The sequence below is a fragment of the Etheostoma spectabile genome, chromosome 6 (genome assembly GCF_008692095.1).
Source record: "Etheostoma spectabile isolate EspeVRDwgs_2016 chromosome 6, UIUC_Espe_1.0, whole genome shotgun sequence".
Taxonomy (NCBI): Eukaryota; Metazoa; Chordata; class Actinopteri; order Perciformes; family Percidae; genus Etheostoma; species Etheostoma spectabile.
In genome coordinates, this window is record NC_045738.1 from 8,754,121 (window position 1) to 8,769,500 (window position 15,380).

The window sequence follows — 15,380 nt, forward strand, 5'->3', positions numbered from 1 at the left end:
TCCATGGTTATCTTGTTTAGAGTGATCAGTATAATATGGCATTCTTATGGAAACAGTTTTAATAATAATCAGAGAAAAAGTATGTATCATCATTTTTCCAACGGTTATACACTTCATTTATCCTCCAGTTATCACAATGAAATCAGCGTTTCATGATACTATAAATTGAGAAATATACCTAAATTGTTACCAAAAGTTTGAATTATTCTGTTTATCTGACAGAACACTGACATTAAGCTGCTTGCTGCTGTCTATAATGTTAGAGGAGAGTTCCTGAGATGGGAGCAAGTTGGAGGACGTAATCTCCAGGTAAGATGTCAAAGGACTGATGATAAAAGGGGATATTTAGTCTAGCATTATAAGTTATTAGGACATGTGTACAGAACTGCTCTGTTTTCCTGCATAGGTTGGAGGTAGGGCAAAATCCCAATCATTATTGCCCACCACTTTTTTTTATTTCATGTCGCACACACATTTTTCAGTTGATACTACTGACTAAATTAAGTAAGTTGTTCATAGAAATCCAGGAGGCTGGTACATTCTCCATCTCTCTTCTCCTCTTTTAGCTTTGTCCAGAAACAACCACCAAGCAGGCAGCAGCCTTCAGCTTTGGAACTGCTTACCAAGAAAGAGTGAGTGTTTTTTCTTTCTTTAGCTCAGAGACGGTGCACACACTCTCTTGCAATGCAAAGTTGTATAATAAGGTGTGTGTGTGTGTAGTGTGATATTTCAGTAGCAGAGCTGTTGGGTACCCATCCTGAGCCGATGTTCTATGATGTGTTCATGGATCTCGGGGGAGGAGATAACAGAAAACTTCTCCCTCTGCCTACACTAGTCTATAACCAGCAATACAATGGACGGTTCATCAACCAAGGTGGGGTTTTATTTGTGTGTGTGTGCGTGTGCGTGTGCGTGTGTGTGTTGCTTTAATATATTTTCTTTTTGTACAGAGAGCATGAAAAACTGGTACCTGTCTCGGCGTATGTTTGTTGTTGACACGCTGAGTGGAAGAGAGAAGAGTACGGATTCCCTGCCCAAAGTCATCCGTGTAGCCAACAGTGTCAAAATAAGGTTGGCTCCCAATGTGGTCACCTTCATGATAAAAAAGAAAGAAAGTTAAAGCTTCTATTTGTTACTGCCCTGAAAAGTTGTGATGTTTTGATTAAACAAATGTTTCGTAGGTTTCAGCTGGTTCCAAGAACCCAGGAAGGACAGGTGTTTACCCCTTTAATGACTGTGACCTACAAAGACGTTCTTATTACGGATATCAATACACAAACTGTGACTGTGAGTAGGCACACACACTTATACACACCCACGCGCGCACACACACGCACTATAATAATAACAATTATTATTATTATTATAATAATTATAATAATAATAATATATACTTTATTAATCCCACAAGGGGAAATTACAATGGAAAATACAATGTTCAGCTTGCTTGAGGCTTGATCCATACAATGATTGCTGCAGTGGGTCGTAGTATGTGATGCTGGAGAATATAGAATAGGCCTAAGTGAATATACAAGGTAATGGGATATCAAATTGACCTCCTTAGGGTGCTTTCACAACTGACGTGTTGTATCCCTAACATTAAGTTGGAGTACTGCTTTTCTAAGTTGGCATTCTGTTACAGAGAAAAATGGCTAAATGAGTTGACGTCTTCATTTATTTAAAAAACAAGCTTTAGGTTGGCTAATGCATTTATTGAATTTATCTGTTTCTAGACTACGTTTGCTGTAGAGTATGAGATGGATCAGAATGAGGCTCGCATAAAGACAGATGTGAGTAGAAGTATGAATGAAACATGTTTTGTTAAGTAGTCTAGTATGACAGATAACGGAGAAGTTCTTGTGTATGCTGTGATATTGTTGTGTGTGCACAGACTGCTCTAGGTGTGATGGGTGGTGTGGCCGTCCTCTACTCTCTGCTGAAGACGGTCAGCTGGAAGAGGAGGATTGCCTCACCGGTCATAGACTTGGAGGTACTGCATCTTTAACATGTCATAATTTAAGCCACATCAATCTATACGTTGGTGTAAAGTTTGGGAGTCATTTTAGTCTCTCCCTCTTTTTGTCTCAGACTATGGTGAAGTTTTTCTTGTTTTATGCTGGAGATCTGGCCAATGTTTTCTTCGCCGTCACTGTGGGAACTGGACTTTACTGGCTCATCTTGTACAAGGTTAGTCTAATTACTTAAGACTTTCTTTTATAGGATTCATGATTTTTATGCTTGAGTGGTCTTTAATGTTTGTACAATTATCTAATTTTTGGAACTTTTTCTTTTGAGCCCTTTTTTTTTTAAACTTGATTCTTCCCCTAAACACAAATAGTGTTTCTTTTGTCTTTGCATGGACTTCTGTATTTTCCTCTCTGCACTCTTTAGACATTAAAGGCAAGTCTCTTTCCTTCTTTACCTTTTTAGCCTGAACATTTTTTGAAGGCATAGATTTAGGTGTAATTGGTATTGGCTGCTCCCTGTGATTCATTTGTGTGTGTCTCTTTTAGGCTCAACAGTTTGTATCAGTGCTGTTACCACTACCTGCTCAGGAGGAGCAGTTTGTGACATACATTGGTTGTGCCTTTGCTCTCAAGGTTAGACACCGACTGAACAGCAGTATTGTTTTTGAAAGCTAGATGGTGTGCTTCTATTTATATTGAAAAAAAAGTATTGTTTTGTGTATTTATATTCAGGCTGTCCAGTTTCTCCACAAGCTGATTCTTCAGGTGTCAATTGATGTTTTCTTTATTGACTGGGAGAGGCCACGAAGCAAAGCTAACAGAACAGTGCAAGGTACAGACATAGTTACTCTGAGATTATATTTTGCAGTCTTCATAAGGTTTTTCAGTCAATTCACCATATATGCTACTGTTTCAGCTACTGGTGAGCCAAAACGTGACCCCTCTCCGGTCAGCATCTGGAGGACCTACTTTGTGGCTAATGAATGGAACGAGATCCAGACCATCCGCAAGATCAGCCCAACTTTTCAGATCATTGCTGTGCTCTTCTTTCTTGAAGTACATCTTACATCAACAAATAGACACTATTATCTTTTATATCGCTTTTCCTCATTGCTAACATGTCACCCTGTACTGTGTAGGTGCTGGGTTTCTCTAACCTGGCCCTCAGGGACCCCTGGCCAACTTTACAGCGCTCCTCACAGGCATACATCCCCCCATACAGTCTGATGCTGCGCTACGGTCTGGCAGCCACGCTGTGGCTCTGCATTGGACTTCTGCAGGTAAAACTGCCATCACTCATTCTTTTCTTCTCTTTCCCTCACCTCTTCCTGTATATCTTAAGAAATTAGGTAAATACTGTACACACAATGAATGTGCAGAGGTCCTTTAAAAGATAATCACTTTTCCCTACAGGTGATTTTCTTCACTGTGTTTCATGAGCACTTTGTGGAGGACAAAATCCGTCAGTTTGTAGATCTCTGTTCCATCAGTAACGTAAGTAGCAATTCTTATTTCATATTTTAAACAATTCATCTGTCTAGAAGGTTTTACATAAGTGTACTTTGTCCATGTTTTTATATAGATTTCTGTGCTGCTGTTATCTCACCGTTGTTTTGGCTACTACATTCACGGACGTTCAGTACATGGGCATGCAGACACAAACATGGAGGAAATGAACAACAATCTGAAAAGAGAATCTGTATGTACACCAACAGACTACATGTTGTGTTAGTAGTTTTAATATTAGTATGTTTATATTTATTATTATATCCATGTTCTTTCTATCCTACTCTCTGTCGTTTCCTGTCTCAAGGAGTCCCTGTGTGGTCAGAGAGGACTACTTCCCAACACAGAGATCCAGACCTTTCAGGTGTCTCTCACCAACCGCTTGCGGTTGCAGTATGACAGGATACAGGAGCAGATCAACAGGGTATGTGCTTTCTCTGTTGTCTCTGTAACTGAGCTATGAACTATCAACCCAAGATAAAGTTGCTTCCCCATATTTCAATTTAAATGGTTGCTTGTCTTCTGTGTTCCAGAGGCATGGGCCATCACGGCCAATGGACGCATTCTCGGCTAACCAGTTTGAGCAGAGGGCCAGAGGCTACCAGACCATGAACCACTTTCTGGGATCCATTATAGACCATGTTAGTACAAAGGCCCATAAATAAACTCACACAAGCAGAGTTTGATTGTATATTAATTTATTTGTTAGATTGTAAAGTATGTAAATTACTTTCATTGACCTACAATATTTTGTTCAGACAAGCTTGTTCTGTCTCTAATGTTGCATTATTTATTTCAGGCTTATCCCGACATGGACTATATAGTGAAGGACAAGCTGATGTTTGAGAGGGTCATAGGAATGGAGTTCCTGGAACCCAGTGAAAAAAACATCTTTTATAATGGTAATAACATCTGATAAGCTTTCCATTTCTTCTTTGTTTGTATACGTATGTGGGTGAAGATAACGTCTTTGTTGAGTTTAACGTTGCTGTTTGCTTTTCTAACGGCAGACGAGGCCCACTCCTTTAGTGATGTGCTGTTTTATGGGAATGAGGCCACGCTGCTGATCTTTGATACTTTGTTCTTCTGTGTCGTCGACCTCGGGTCTCAGAGCTTTGTACTTGCAGCGGTGCTTACATGCGTACAGCAAATGGTCAGTATTTGGGGTATATACGTTATGTTGCCTACACTGTGCTTAAAAAGAACATGTATTGATCACCATCTCATTCATTACAGATATTTCGCTTGATCCGTAACACTCTTGGAAGGAAGAACCTTGTCAGAAAGACTCTGGTGGATGAGAGATTTCTGATATAAAATTCCCTGCTAATTAATTTATAGTGTCGGTGTTGTGTAGTGACATTCCTCTCAAAGATGTTACACAGCTTGTGCAGCTTTTTTTGTACTTTACATGTACAGTATTTTCATTGCTGTTTCATGATGTAAATATGAGCATTTTTGTTTTTGTAAGTTTTTATTGATTAAAATGTTTTGATATGAAGACAGTCTTTTTTTATTTTAATAAAACACAATTCCTACTCCAGATGTATATGATACTCATGGCATACCCATTAAATCTATACCTATGTTTATGTTTTGATATATTAGGTTAATTTGGACCACAGTTTTATGGCAGCATTGGGTACTGTCAATTACTTTATACAATCTTCCCCCCCCCCTACATAACGTACCTAGTTCTACAGAGCCATAGTGTCCTCTCTTCCTCCATCCCTGTGTGCTACCGCTACTTTGCATACTCTGCTGAAGAGTAGATGAGATGCATATCAATATTGCAGATTGCATGGAGAGTTTTTCACAGTAATAATGTAAATTAACATTAACCTCTTTCTCTTTAAATGATCTGCTTGTGGTGGTATGATAAAAGCTGAGGCTCACGTACCTCTCTGATTTTAAAAGGGTCTTTCCGTGCGTAAAGGCTTGACGTGACATCATCACGGCTGTCAGAGCTCAACCAATCAGCGTTTACTTTACAGTGAGGCGCTCCAGAATGATACAGAACGGAGGGGTCGGTGTTAAGTCATGAACTTTAGTAACTTCTTCAGACCCATCGGTTAAGGTGAGTCTGAATTTTGCTCTGCACTCACTTTTTGACAGTTACGTCTTCTAGCTTGCGTGTCTTGCCGTCATGTTTTATGTGAGCAGAGATTATGCAGTTTAGCGACGTTTGGTGGGTGTAACCCAGACACCACTAGCTACCATTAGCATGAATTTGTCTGATATCTCTGGTGTGACTGAGAGCTGACGTTCGCGTTATCTGTTAATGTCATTTTCGTGACACAGTTAGGTAACCTTGTTTTGTGTTGCAAGTTCAGCTAGCTGCTCTGAGGTTAGCTTATGGTTTTGTAGACTTGCTTTGCAGCTCTAGGGGAGGCTAGTGATGTCAACAAACATGGCAACTTTCTTGCAGAGCTCAGAGCTAGGACGGGCGGGCCCAATCTGTCTGACTCATACACAGTTTGAGTTTGAGAGGATATTTGGCCGCCCAGCTTACTCCAACATAGCGGGGTCAACCTGTAGAACATTGTCACTAAAACGTTTTAGTCACCTTTGCTGCTACGTGTTTCTCCAGAACCAGACTGGCTCGAAGGAGTTCTTCTGAGCAGCTGCAGTCATACTTAAATTATGCAATGAGAACAGATTGGATGTAGATACGCAGCCTTGGCCCCGTTCAGTAGGTCATGATCATCAGACAGAACATTTCTCAAGATCCAAATGTCATGGATTCTTGCCAAAGCTATGTTTAGCCCTGCTGACCTACAAATGGAGAAGAGAGCAGAGCTGCAACTTGAGCCAGACGCCAGTACGTGATTTGGTGGTGCTGTCTTCTAATACTTATTCAGAACAAAAAAGTAAACCGTGATGAAAATTCAACATCTAAAGTCAGCCAATGTTGCTGTATTTTTGCACAAGGCTCTATAATACATAAACTGATAAACATCAGAGTACGGTCTAGACCTGCTCTTTATGGAAAGCGCAAAAACCGAGATAACTGTTGTTGTGATTTAGCGCTATGTACATAAAATAAAATTGAATTGAATTGAATAATATCTCGGTGTGAAGCTATGGCACGTCTAACAAAGTTACAATATTACCCTAGGTGTAATATTCCCACACTGAGTGCAGTGCACAGAAAGGATGTTCGAGTAGGGTGTGTGCATGCATGGAATTTTGCTAAATGCATTTGCAGATTCCTTTTAGAAATAGACTAATTTTCCAGTTAATTAGGAACACCTATTTAAAACTAATGAATCCTATTTTTTATGAAGGTAATAAAATTGCACACGAGGTGTTAGGACTAATTCAGTTTTTTGTTTTGTGGTGCTGTTCAACCATATTCCATTATACACTCGGATATTTTCTACTTGACCTAGCATCATTGATATAAATGGGGTGGACAAAATAATAGAAACTCATGTCAGTAAATATTATGCAACACAATTCAACAGCACCACAATGATCATAAAGTTCAACCTCTAAAACGGTTTCAACTAAAATATATTCCAACCTTCATGGAGGTAGGATCTATTGCACGACTCTTTTATTCGACTGCTTCCTTTAGCTAGGTTTACCTAATAACCTGGTAAATCTTAAATTTTCAATTAGATGTCTGCATTTCACCACAAGGGAATGACATCAAGTGCTCCAGGACAACGGGTATCAACAAGCTGTTTAAACCATTGGTCTGAATTAATGTGAATTCCCAACATAATATGTGACCAACAGAGATGGAGTTTAAAAAGTGATAAGACTGTAAAAAACATAAATATTTAAAGTGTGGTGGGTTGGTGGTGTTAGGTCATGTATTTAAACCTTGCTACTGTCAACCTGTCTCAACATTCTAAACCTTACTACATAATCTCTATCTGTTTTCACAATGTTTGCTTAATTGTGCAGAGAGACCACTCTGTTCCCTGCGAATGAATGCTTCTTGTTAAAAGTACATCCAGCTGTTGCTTTCTGAGCTCTGTATGTATCATGCCCCTTCATTGGGTAGGTGAACATCAGTAGTAACTATGGTGTTTGTGTATTTGCCTGCAGTGCACCTTGAGCCATGCCTGTGACATCTCAGCTGCTCAGGGGTTTGCCTCGTGCCAAGGTCTTGGCCTCCAGTCTGTTACCATGCCAACAACACCAGTCCCAATTAGTACCCATTTCTCACAGACCTGCCTCAAGACGGTCCTCTCATATGTGGCAGAGCAACCAGCACTCAAGAAGTTACCAGACAACCTCAGTGCTTCGCAGCTACGTCCTATCGCCCCCGCAGGTCAACTCTATTCTGAAAGCCAACGAGTACAGCTTCAAGGTTTGTGGGGTCATTCATGCAAACAGAAAACGTGTCTGGCCATCTCAACATATAAGTATACATCTTGGCATTTTTATATGTTGTGGTTCCAGGTGCCAGAGTTTGATGGAAAGAATGTGTCATCAGTGATGGGTTTCGAGAGTAATCAGCTGCCGGCTAACGCTCCTATAGAAGACCGTCGAAGTGCAGCCACATGCCTGCAGACGCGAGGAATGCTGCTGGGTGTGTTTGATGGCCATGCTGGCTGTGCCTGTGCACAGGTAAAGCAGACTCTGTTTATGCTATGCTACTTATCATGATAATCTAGTGTTAGATGTATTGTGTTATATTATGTGTTCTTTAGAGGATCGATTCATTGTTTATGAATGTCGTTATAGTATCTCCTATCCAGTGATGAGATGTTACATCATTTTACAACAAGATAACTTTATTTGTATTTTCCTTAGTCATTTCTATATACCCTGTTGCAATGACATTTTTTACAACTCTCCTCTCAGGCGCTGAGTGAGAGGTTGTTTTACTACATAGCAGTGTCTCTGCTGCCCCACAACACACTGTGTGAGCTCGAGGCAGCTGTTGAGGCCGGCAGGGCCCTCAGTCCCATTCTGCAGTGGCACAAACACCCCAACGACTACTTCAGCAAGGAGGCTCAGACTCTTTACTTCAACAGCCTCCGAACCTACTGGCAGGAGTTAATAGATCTCACCAGGTGAGATCCACAGCAGATGATGCACGTTGGCAAAAATGCAGTTTTCTTCATTAACTACTGTAAGACCACTATGTTATCACAACTGGGGGTGCCCTCACTGGCAAAAAAACAGGACACTGCTGCTGTTTCAAAAGGGTATAGATTGCAGTCAGGTTTCATGGCTTTTCCTAACATTTCATTCCATTCATTTCATTGGAATTCCTGGTTTCTTATTTTATCTCCATCTGTACCTTGTAGCAGCACGCACACCAACACTGGCCAATCTATTGTTTTGCCAATTTTGCTGATGTCGGTATCTGTTTGTGACCTCTGGCAACTTCTCTACATGCTTCACACATATTGCTCTCTCTCTCTCTGTTTTCAGCCCAGGAGAAGTTCCAGACACCCGTGAGGCCTTAATGAACGCCTTCAAGAGGCTGGACAATGACATTTCTCTGGAGGCTCAGGTAGAAATTGTCTGCGTTCTTAACGTCTAAAATCATCTTGCAAAACCGAGAGAAGCCAGGGAGGGGCAAAGCCGGTCTGGCTTGTCTGGCTTATCCTGGCAATGTACTTCTGTTGAGCCAGACTACTTACTCTACTGTTATTGATATTCATGTCAAATTGGAAGTCATTCAATTTGTTACGACTTGTCTCATTAACATACATAATACCTAAATCACCTTTACCCTATGGCCGCAGTGCAAAAAAAAATTGGAGCATCCAAGTTTAAACTTTTATGGATTAAAGGGGAGCTCCGGTGTCATTCCCTCTCCATGTAATTTAAACCATGTACCATATCCTGTCTGGAGTCTTAGTGTTATTCTGCCATGCAGGTTGGAGACCCGAATGCTTTCCTGCACTACTGGGTCCTGAGAGTGGCCTTTTCTGGAGCAACGGCCTGCGTGGCTCACATTGATGGATCAGACCTGTAAGGAGAATAAATACATGCAACATGTTACATAACAAATTTTAAATAAACTGATATTTTTTAGCCTTGCTTCTTCTCCTTTCTGTTCCTAAAGATTTATAGCCAATTCAGGAGACGCTCGGGCAGTGCTGGGGGTGCAGGAGGAGGATGGTTCATTCAGCGCTCACACGCTCTCTAATGACCACAGCGCCCAGAATGAGGAGGAGGTGGCTCGGATACGAAGTGAACACCCTCCATCAGAGAGGAAGACAGTTATACGACAGGTAATACACCTACTAATTTGCTCTAAGTGGTTGTTGTTGCAGCATTCATTAAAACCCCTTTCCGTCTTTGTGTGTTCCTCTTTCTCCAGGACCGGTTGCTCGGCCTCCTCATGCCTTTACGTGCATTTGGAGACGTAAAGTTCAAATGGAGTATTGATCTGCAGAAGTGTGTGTTAGAGTCTGGACCTGATCAGCTCCATGAAAACGAGCACACCAAGTTTATCCCTCCAAACTACCACACCCCCCCCTACCTGACCGCTGAGCCTGAGATCACGCACCACAAACTGCGGCCACAGGATCGTTTCATGGTGCGTGAAGACAAATCCTCTCGATATTTGTTTCCAAAATACAGTGATGCGTAACATCCTTTCTCTAAGGACATTACTACTCTGATAATCAGACCCAGTTACTATTTTGTTTCAACTTTTAAATTTAATGCTGCATTAAAAGTTTCAGTTTCTGTAAATCAACTTTTGACAATCTTTACAGCTGTATTAATCTTATTCAAGTTTTCTGGAAAACTTTTTTTCCATCATGGGATATGAAAAGCCCCCAGACTTCTTTTTATCACTGATGCAATCATCTGGAACCAGGCTAGGAGAGTTCTACCCTCTACAAAATGCTACAATGATAGTGATTTGGCCTCTCACTTCTAGATGGTACACATTGCGGAAGATTTTATCAATCTCACAGCTAATTATTTCTAATATCTTACTTAATTACAAAATACTCATGCTGGTGTTATGTTATTACCTCAAAGATGGTTTTCCAGAAAGAGACGCACCCTTTAGAATATTTTCTGAACAATTAAACAGAGTGGGCTGTGTCTTTTTTAAATCAAAATGATAAAAAACAGAGTGGTTTGAAATGAGAACTCTACAACCTCTGCAGACCAAAAGTTTATGTAGAAATCCTTTTTCAAAATGAGTTTTTAGTGGCAGTAATTCTCAAATTGAATATGAAGTGTTTTGTAGTGAAGCTAATTTACTGATCTCACTCTAGCCATGACAACTTCAGCGAGTGTGTGTGTGTGTGTGTGTGTGTGTGAGAAAATCTGAAGTTATAATTGTGTGTTTTCTGATTCCAACTCTCCTCTCTGTGTGCCTGCAGGTGATTGGCTCTGACGGCCTCTGGGAGACGCTGCACAGACAGGAAGTGGTTCGTATTGTGGGGGAGTATTTAACAGGGGTGCACCAGCGCCAGCCCCTCAAAGTCGGAGGCTACAGGGTCACCCTGGGACAGATGCAGGGCCTGCTTGATGAGAGAAAGGCTCGCATGTCTTCGGCTTTCGAGGATCAGAACTCTGCAACCCACCTGATACGTCACGCGGTGGGAAACAACGAGTTTGGCACGGTTGATCACGAGAGGCTGTCAAAAATGCTGTCCCTGCCTGAAGAGTTGGCTCGCATGTACCGTGATGACATCACCATCATCATCGCTCAGTTTAACCCTCACGTGATTGGAGCACAGAGACAGGACGGGCAATCCTGAGCTGTACAAAAGCCATTCACTGGTGTTTTATTGTGGAGTACACAAACTTGTGTAACATCTACACAAAAGCACACTCTGTGGACAAACAGGCCATATTAAGAAAATATCTGTCCGGCAGTAGTAAAGAATTGTTTTAACTTTATTTAAATAAATAATTTGTATGTTTGTATGCCATACTAGAGAGGATCCTGTTCCCCATGAAGTTCAGATCTCCGTTGGATCGAAGCCTCTTATATAAAATCCTATTTATGCTACACATATCTTCTGGTACCTGTTTGATATTCCCTGCGTGGTTGATAAGATGCTGTTACAAACTGATTTTTGTGCCAAAAGATTCAACCTCCTCATCTGCTGAAAGATCAGCAGGGTTGACATGATAGAGATTCCAAAGTGGGTGAAGGTAAAGCTGTCGTGGTGGATGCAGCACTGACTGGACCTGCTTCTCTGAAGTGGACTCTAACTGGGCTGTGTCATTCTAACACCAAAACTCTCTTTCTCTGCTGTCTGGTTTTGTGTTTGCATCCCAGGCTTAATAGTTCTCATATTCTAGGCTGCTCCTGCATCTGTTATGACTGGACCGTTACATCCGTTTGTTTTTACTCCTTTTGTGTATGTCATTGTATGAGTTTTTTTTTAGTACTGTCCAAACATACACGTTGTTCTGTGTCTACACTTCAGTCTGTGAGCTGCTGATGATGTTTACTCCATTGGATTTCAAGTAAAACAGTGTCAAGTTTAATTGAGCTTTAAAGTGTTTACATCCATATGGGGTAAACAATATAAGGGTCTAAAATTACAGCTGACAGTTAACACTTATAGTGTAGTGGTTACCATCCTCTGTGACACCCCTAATGACTCCCAAAACACATTTTCACATCATGTGTCACAAGATAATAGGGAAGAAAGAGAAAAATTATTCTGTTACACAAAATTGAATCTATTTAATTAGATACTGAATACCTCTAAACATTTTCAAATGAAACAAGTTGAATAAAGAAATAGACGTTTCTTCATTCATAAGCGTCACAAGCCAAAAAGAGAATGTTTTCATTTTTAATCTAATATGGTGGAGCAAAGAGCAGAACGAAATTGTACAAATATTTACAGACTGGACATGCACTGTGCACCACTACAGGTAGACTTAGAAGTAATGATTAAGGGAATTACTCTCCATTTATACAATGCAGCTCCACTTTGGATAGAGTGGCAGAGGTAGATTCAAAGTCAACATGTATGTAAGCAGACAGTGAAAGTGTATAGTTTTTTTCCCAGCTTTGTGGGGATCAAAGGGATGCTTGTTCAAAGGTCATCTTGCCTAATGCGTTTTTTTTCTTTCTGAAAGCTCATTAGCAGTGTGGGTAACATGTTACAGTTTGGGTTGTCATTATTACTTATGACAGCAATGGTGAAGACAGGAGCACTCTCCTAATACTCTCCAGTTAAACACTAATGACGGTTAGTAGCTTTGTGGTCAAGTGTATTTAGGCCCAAATGAATGAGCAGAATGTAAATTTGAAAGAAGCTGAATATTAAAGATTATTGTTTCAGCTTTTCCAGGATGTTACACGTCTTTATCTACAGTGGTATGTGTAAATTATGTGGGTTCAATTTTGTAAATGGAATGGTTTAATAAAACACTGAATACACGTCACTTGGTGGTTTTGTGTCTTTTGGTTGTCACAGGCTGGCCACCTGGCCGGCGGTAATTGCCGCCACACCCCTGAAAGCAGAAGGACGTCCCGCTAACTCACAACCACCGGGAAGGTCAGGGTGTGACGATCACTGCAGCCTCGCCTGGCGAGTCGTCACTTCTCACTTTACATCAGTGACTTCAATCCATGTTACATAATAATAATGTTTACTTTATTACAATTTACACTTTGTTTTTATTACACATATAGTACACTCAGGCCTGAATTACACACATGCTCAGTACCTATACCTGCACCAATGTAGAGATGTCAGAGGGGGCTGCCCCTGGAAAGGCACCCCGAGCAGTTGGGGGTTCGGTGCCTTGCTCAAGAGCACCTTGGTAGTGCCCAGGAGGTGAATTGGTATCTCTCCAGCTACCAATCCACCACCATACTTTGGTCCTTACGGGGAGCGTACCACCAACCCTCCGGTTCCCAACCAACTTGCTACTGACTGAGCTACTGCCGTGTGCGGTCAGTGGTGGATTGTAACAAAGTACCTTTACTCAAGTACTGTACATACAAAATTAAAAGCAAGCAACCCCCCCCCCCCCCCCCCAAATATGTAATTATAATTTCCTTAACATAATTAAAGAAATTTACACCATGTATTGTTGCAGAAAATTCCCCAGAATGCACTAAAATAAGTGTTTGATATGAATCAAAATTTGCTCAAAGTGGAGATCTTAACCACCACCACTGGTAAAACTTGCATATTTTTACCCCAGTAAGATTCTCAATGCAGGACTTTTATTTGTATTACATTTTTTTTTACTGCTGTGGTATTGCTGCTTTTACTTAAATAAGAGATTGGAGTACTTCCTCCAACACTGACAGTTGTTTGATCCATGAGGTTGCTTTCATGAAAGTTAACTGCCACTAGATGCTGCTGCAGTATCAGACGGGCCACAGTGTCCAATGGAGGTTTAACTTTGACACATACAAATGCTGTCATTAATTAGATATTGTGTATACTAGCTGTATTCTTTAACATGATATAACTGAATTTAGTGTGCACATTTCTGACACAGATCACAAATGTCACAAATGGTCACAGAGAGAAGAAACTTTAATTTAAGTCAACAACTTTTTTTTTTTATTGTCATCACGTTGCAATACTCTAAGCAGCCAGAACAACTGATGTATTTGAATTATAGATGACACCCAGTCAGTTTACTGGACATAAACATGACATTTCTGCTGAGGTACTGTTTTTTTTCAAGACTAGTTCATAAGAGCAGACTGAGTGACCGTTATTTAAGAATTTGTTTACATTCTTCTTTGAGATTATTACGCAGGATGTGTAATAAAATCATCCCACATAGATTAATATTCAACATTCAATAACAAAGGAGAGCTAATTCAGTTAAAGTTATGCACCACTAGGGGCAGTCAGACCTTCTTTGGCTACATTTTATGAAATTATTTGACGCATTTTTCCAAACATTTAAACAATGACACATTTTGTTAATTTTTAAAGCAGAGTAGATAATTGTAGTCTTGCTTAACAAAATGATATAATTTTATAAAGTACAGAAACTGTCACATAGATAGATAGATCTACAAAAATTTTAATAAATAAGATGACGGTTTACTTCTGCACTGAATTTTAAATTTAACTGCAATGTCAAGGAAACGGGCGGCTAAGATAAAACCTAAGGAATATCTAACATAAAAGTTAAATGTAAAATGTAAGATTTCTTTAATAAAATAAAAATTAAAAAACTGCAATAATAAAAGTTAGAAAACTGAAATTGTTTGATTATGCAGGGATTTCCCCAATAATTCAATGTATTTACTTCTTTTCCTCCAGACGTTTTTTTTCACTGTCAATTGTAACGGGACTTACTGTTTCCTCATATATGCCACATTTGTACATTAATACTTCGGCAACATATTTATGTAACTGTGCCAATAATCCCTTTGAGTACATTGTGTGCTATTTACAGTTTGTACTATATACATTGTACTAATGTATTTTAGATCCACACCAGATGTTAAGTTACTGTAGCCACTGGGTTTTGTTTGTATTATTGGTGCTTGTCTTTGTACATTTACAAATAAGCTAACAGATTACTGAATCTGTTTTTCAGAAACAAATATATATAAATCTTGATTTTTTTTTTTAAAGAATCCCCTGCACATCGGGCATTGTGGCAGGGGGATGGTGAGGATTGATATCCAGAGATGGTCGGTTCATGCATCACACAGTTCACTCTCCCTGTTTTTCCTCCACCTCTTCTCTTCTGTCCCTCAACCTTTCAACTTCCCCCACGTTTCCAGGACTGTGTGTGTGTTGTTGTGGAAAGTGTTGCCGGGATACAGGCGAGGAGTGAGTGCAGACATAAACACTGGAGAGGCTCCACGTTGAGTTTGCCATTATGAGGCCGCAGCTCAGTCCAGTCCTCTGATAATGTTCTCCGTTTTACTTTTGGGAGCTACAGCAGGCTGTTGGATGACTTATCACACACACACAAACACACACACACACACACACACACACACACACACACACACAC

The 15,380-nt window shown here is 40.3% G+C and overlaps 2 protein-coding genes across 5 annotated transcripts in view; both read left to right on the plus strand.

Annotated features, from left to right (window-relative positions):
* The window catches only part of tmem67 (transmembrane protein 67), a 10,809-nt gene extending 5,835 nt beyond the window's left edge, over positions 1-4,974 (plus strand). Inside the window, exons 10-29 of one of the 4 annotated variants that reach the window (XM_032519373.1) lie at positions 223-309; positions 567-632; positions 721-874; positions 951-1,071; positions 1,182-1,287; positions 1,734-1,790; positions 1,892-1,990; positions 2,089-2,187; positions 2,392-2,400; positions 2,514-2,600; positions 2,700-2,799; positions 2,878-3,023; positions 3,107-3,247; positions 3,381-3,461; positions 3,550-3,666; positions 3,781-3,897; positions 4,007-4,114; positions 4,273-4,375; positions 4,484-4,626; positions 4,710-4,974. In XM_032519373.1, the coding sequence (XP_032375264.1) occupies positions 223-309; positions 567-632; positions 721-874; positions 951-1,071; positions 1,182-1,287; positions 1,734-1,790; positions 1,892-1,990; positions 2,089-2,187; positions 2,392-2,400; positions 2,514-2,600; positions 2,700-2,799; positions 2,878-3,023; positions 3,107-3,247; positions 3,381-3,461; positions 3,550-3,666; positions 3,781-3,897; positions 4,007-4,114; positions 4,273-4,375; positions 4,484-4,626; positions 4,710-4,790 (2,022 nt within the window). In that variant the 3' untranslated portion in view covers positions 4,791-4,974. The remainder of the gene's footprint in view (positions 1-222; positions 310-566; positions 633-720; positions 875-950; positions 1,072-1,181; positions 1,288-1,733; positions 1,791-1,891; positions 1,991-2,088; positions 2,188-2,391; positions 2,401-2,513; positions 2,601-2,699; positions 2,800-2,877; positions 3,024-3,106; positions 3,248-3,380; positions 3,462-3,549; positions 3,667-3,780; positions 3,898-4,006; positions 4,115-4,272; positions 4,376-4,483; positions 4,627-4,709) is intronic. The other 3 variants (XM_032519374.1, XM_032519375.1, XM_032519376.1) reach the window with 3 other exon arrangements.
* Positions 4,975-5,427: 453 nt separating this feature from the next.
* pdp1 (pyruvate dehydrogenase phosphatase catalytic subunit 1) lies at positions 5,428-11,542 on the plus strand. The gene is made up of 9 exons (XM_032519385.1): positions 5,428-5,550; positions 7,533-7,797; positions 7,890-8,057; positions 8,295-8,506; positions 8,871-8,952; positions 9,322-9,416; positions 9,511-9,679; positions 9,769-9,987; positions 10,790-11,542. Exons 2-9 carry the CDS (start codon positions 7,546-7,548, stop codon positions 11,168-11,170), a joined length of 1,578 nt encoding a protein of 525 aa, XP_032375276.1. The 5' UTR covers positions 5,428-5,550; positions 7,533-7,545; the 3' UTR covers positions 11,171-11,542.
* The last annotated feature ends 3,838 nt before the right edge of the window (positions 11,543-15,380 follow it).

Coding starts and splice junctions, on each gene's coding strand:
- pdp1 (XM_032519385.1), top strand. CDS start 7,546: ATGCCTGTGACATCTCAGCTGCTCAGGGGTTTGCCTCGTGCCAAGGTC. Junction 8,507..8,870: donor GAGTTAATAGATCTCACCAG/GTGAGATCCACA, acceptor CTCTGTTTTCAG/CCCAGGAGAAGTTCCAGACA. Junction 8,953..9,321: donor ACATTTCTCTGGAGGCTCAG/GTAGAAATTGTC, acceptor TCTGCCATGCAG/GTTGGAGACCCGAATGCTTT.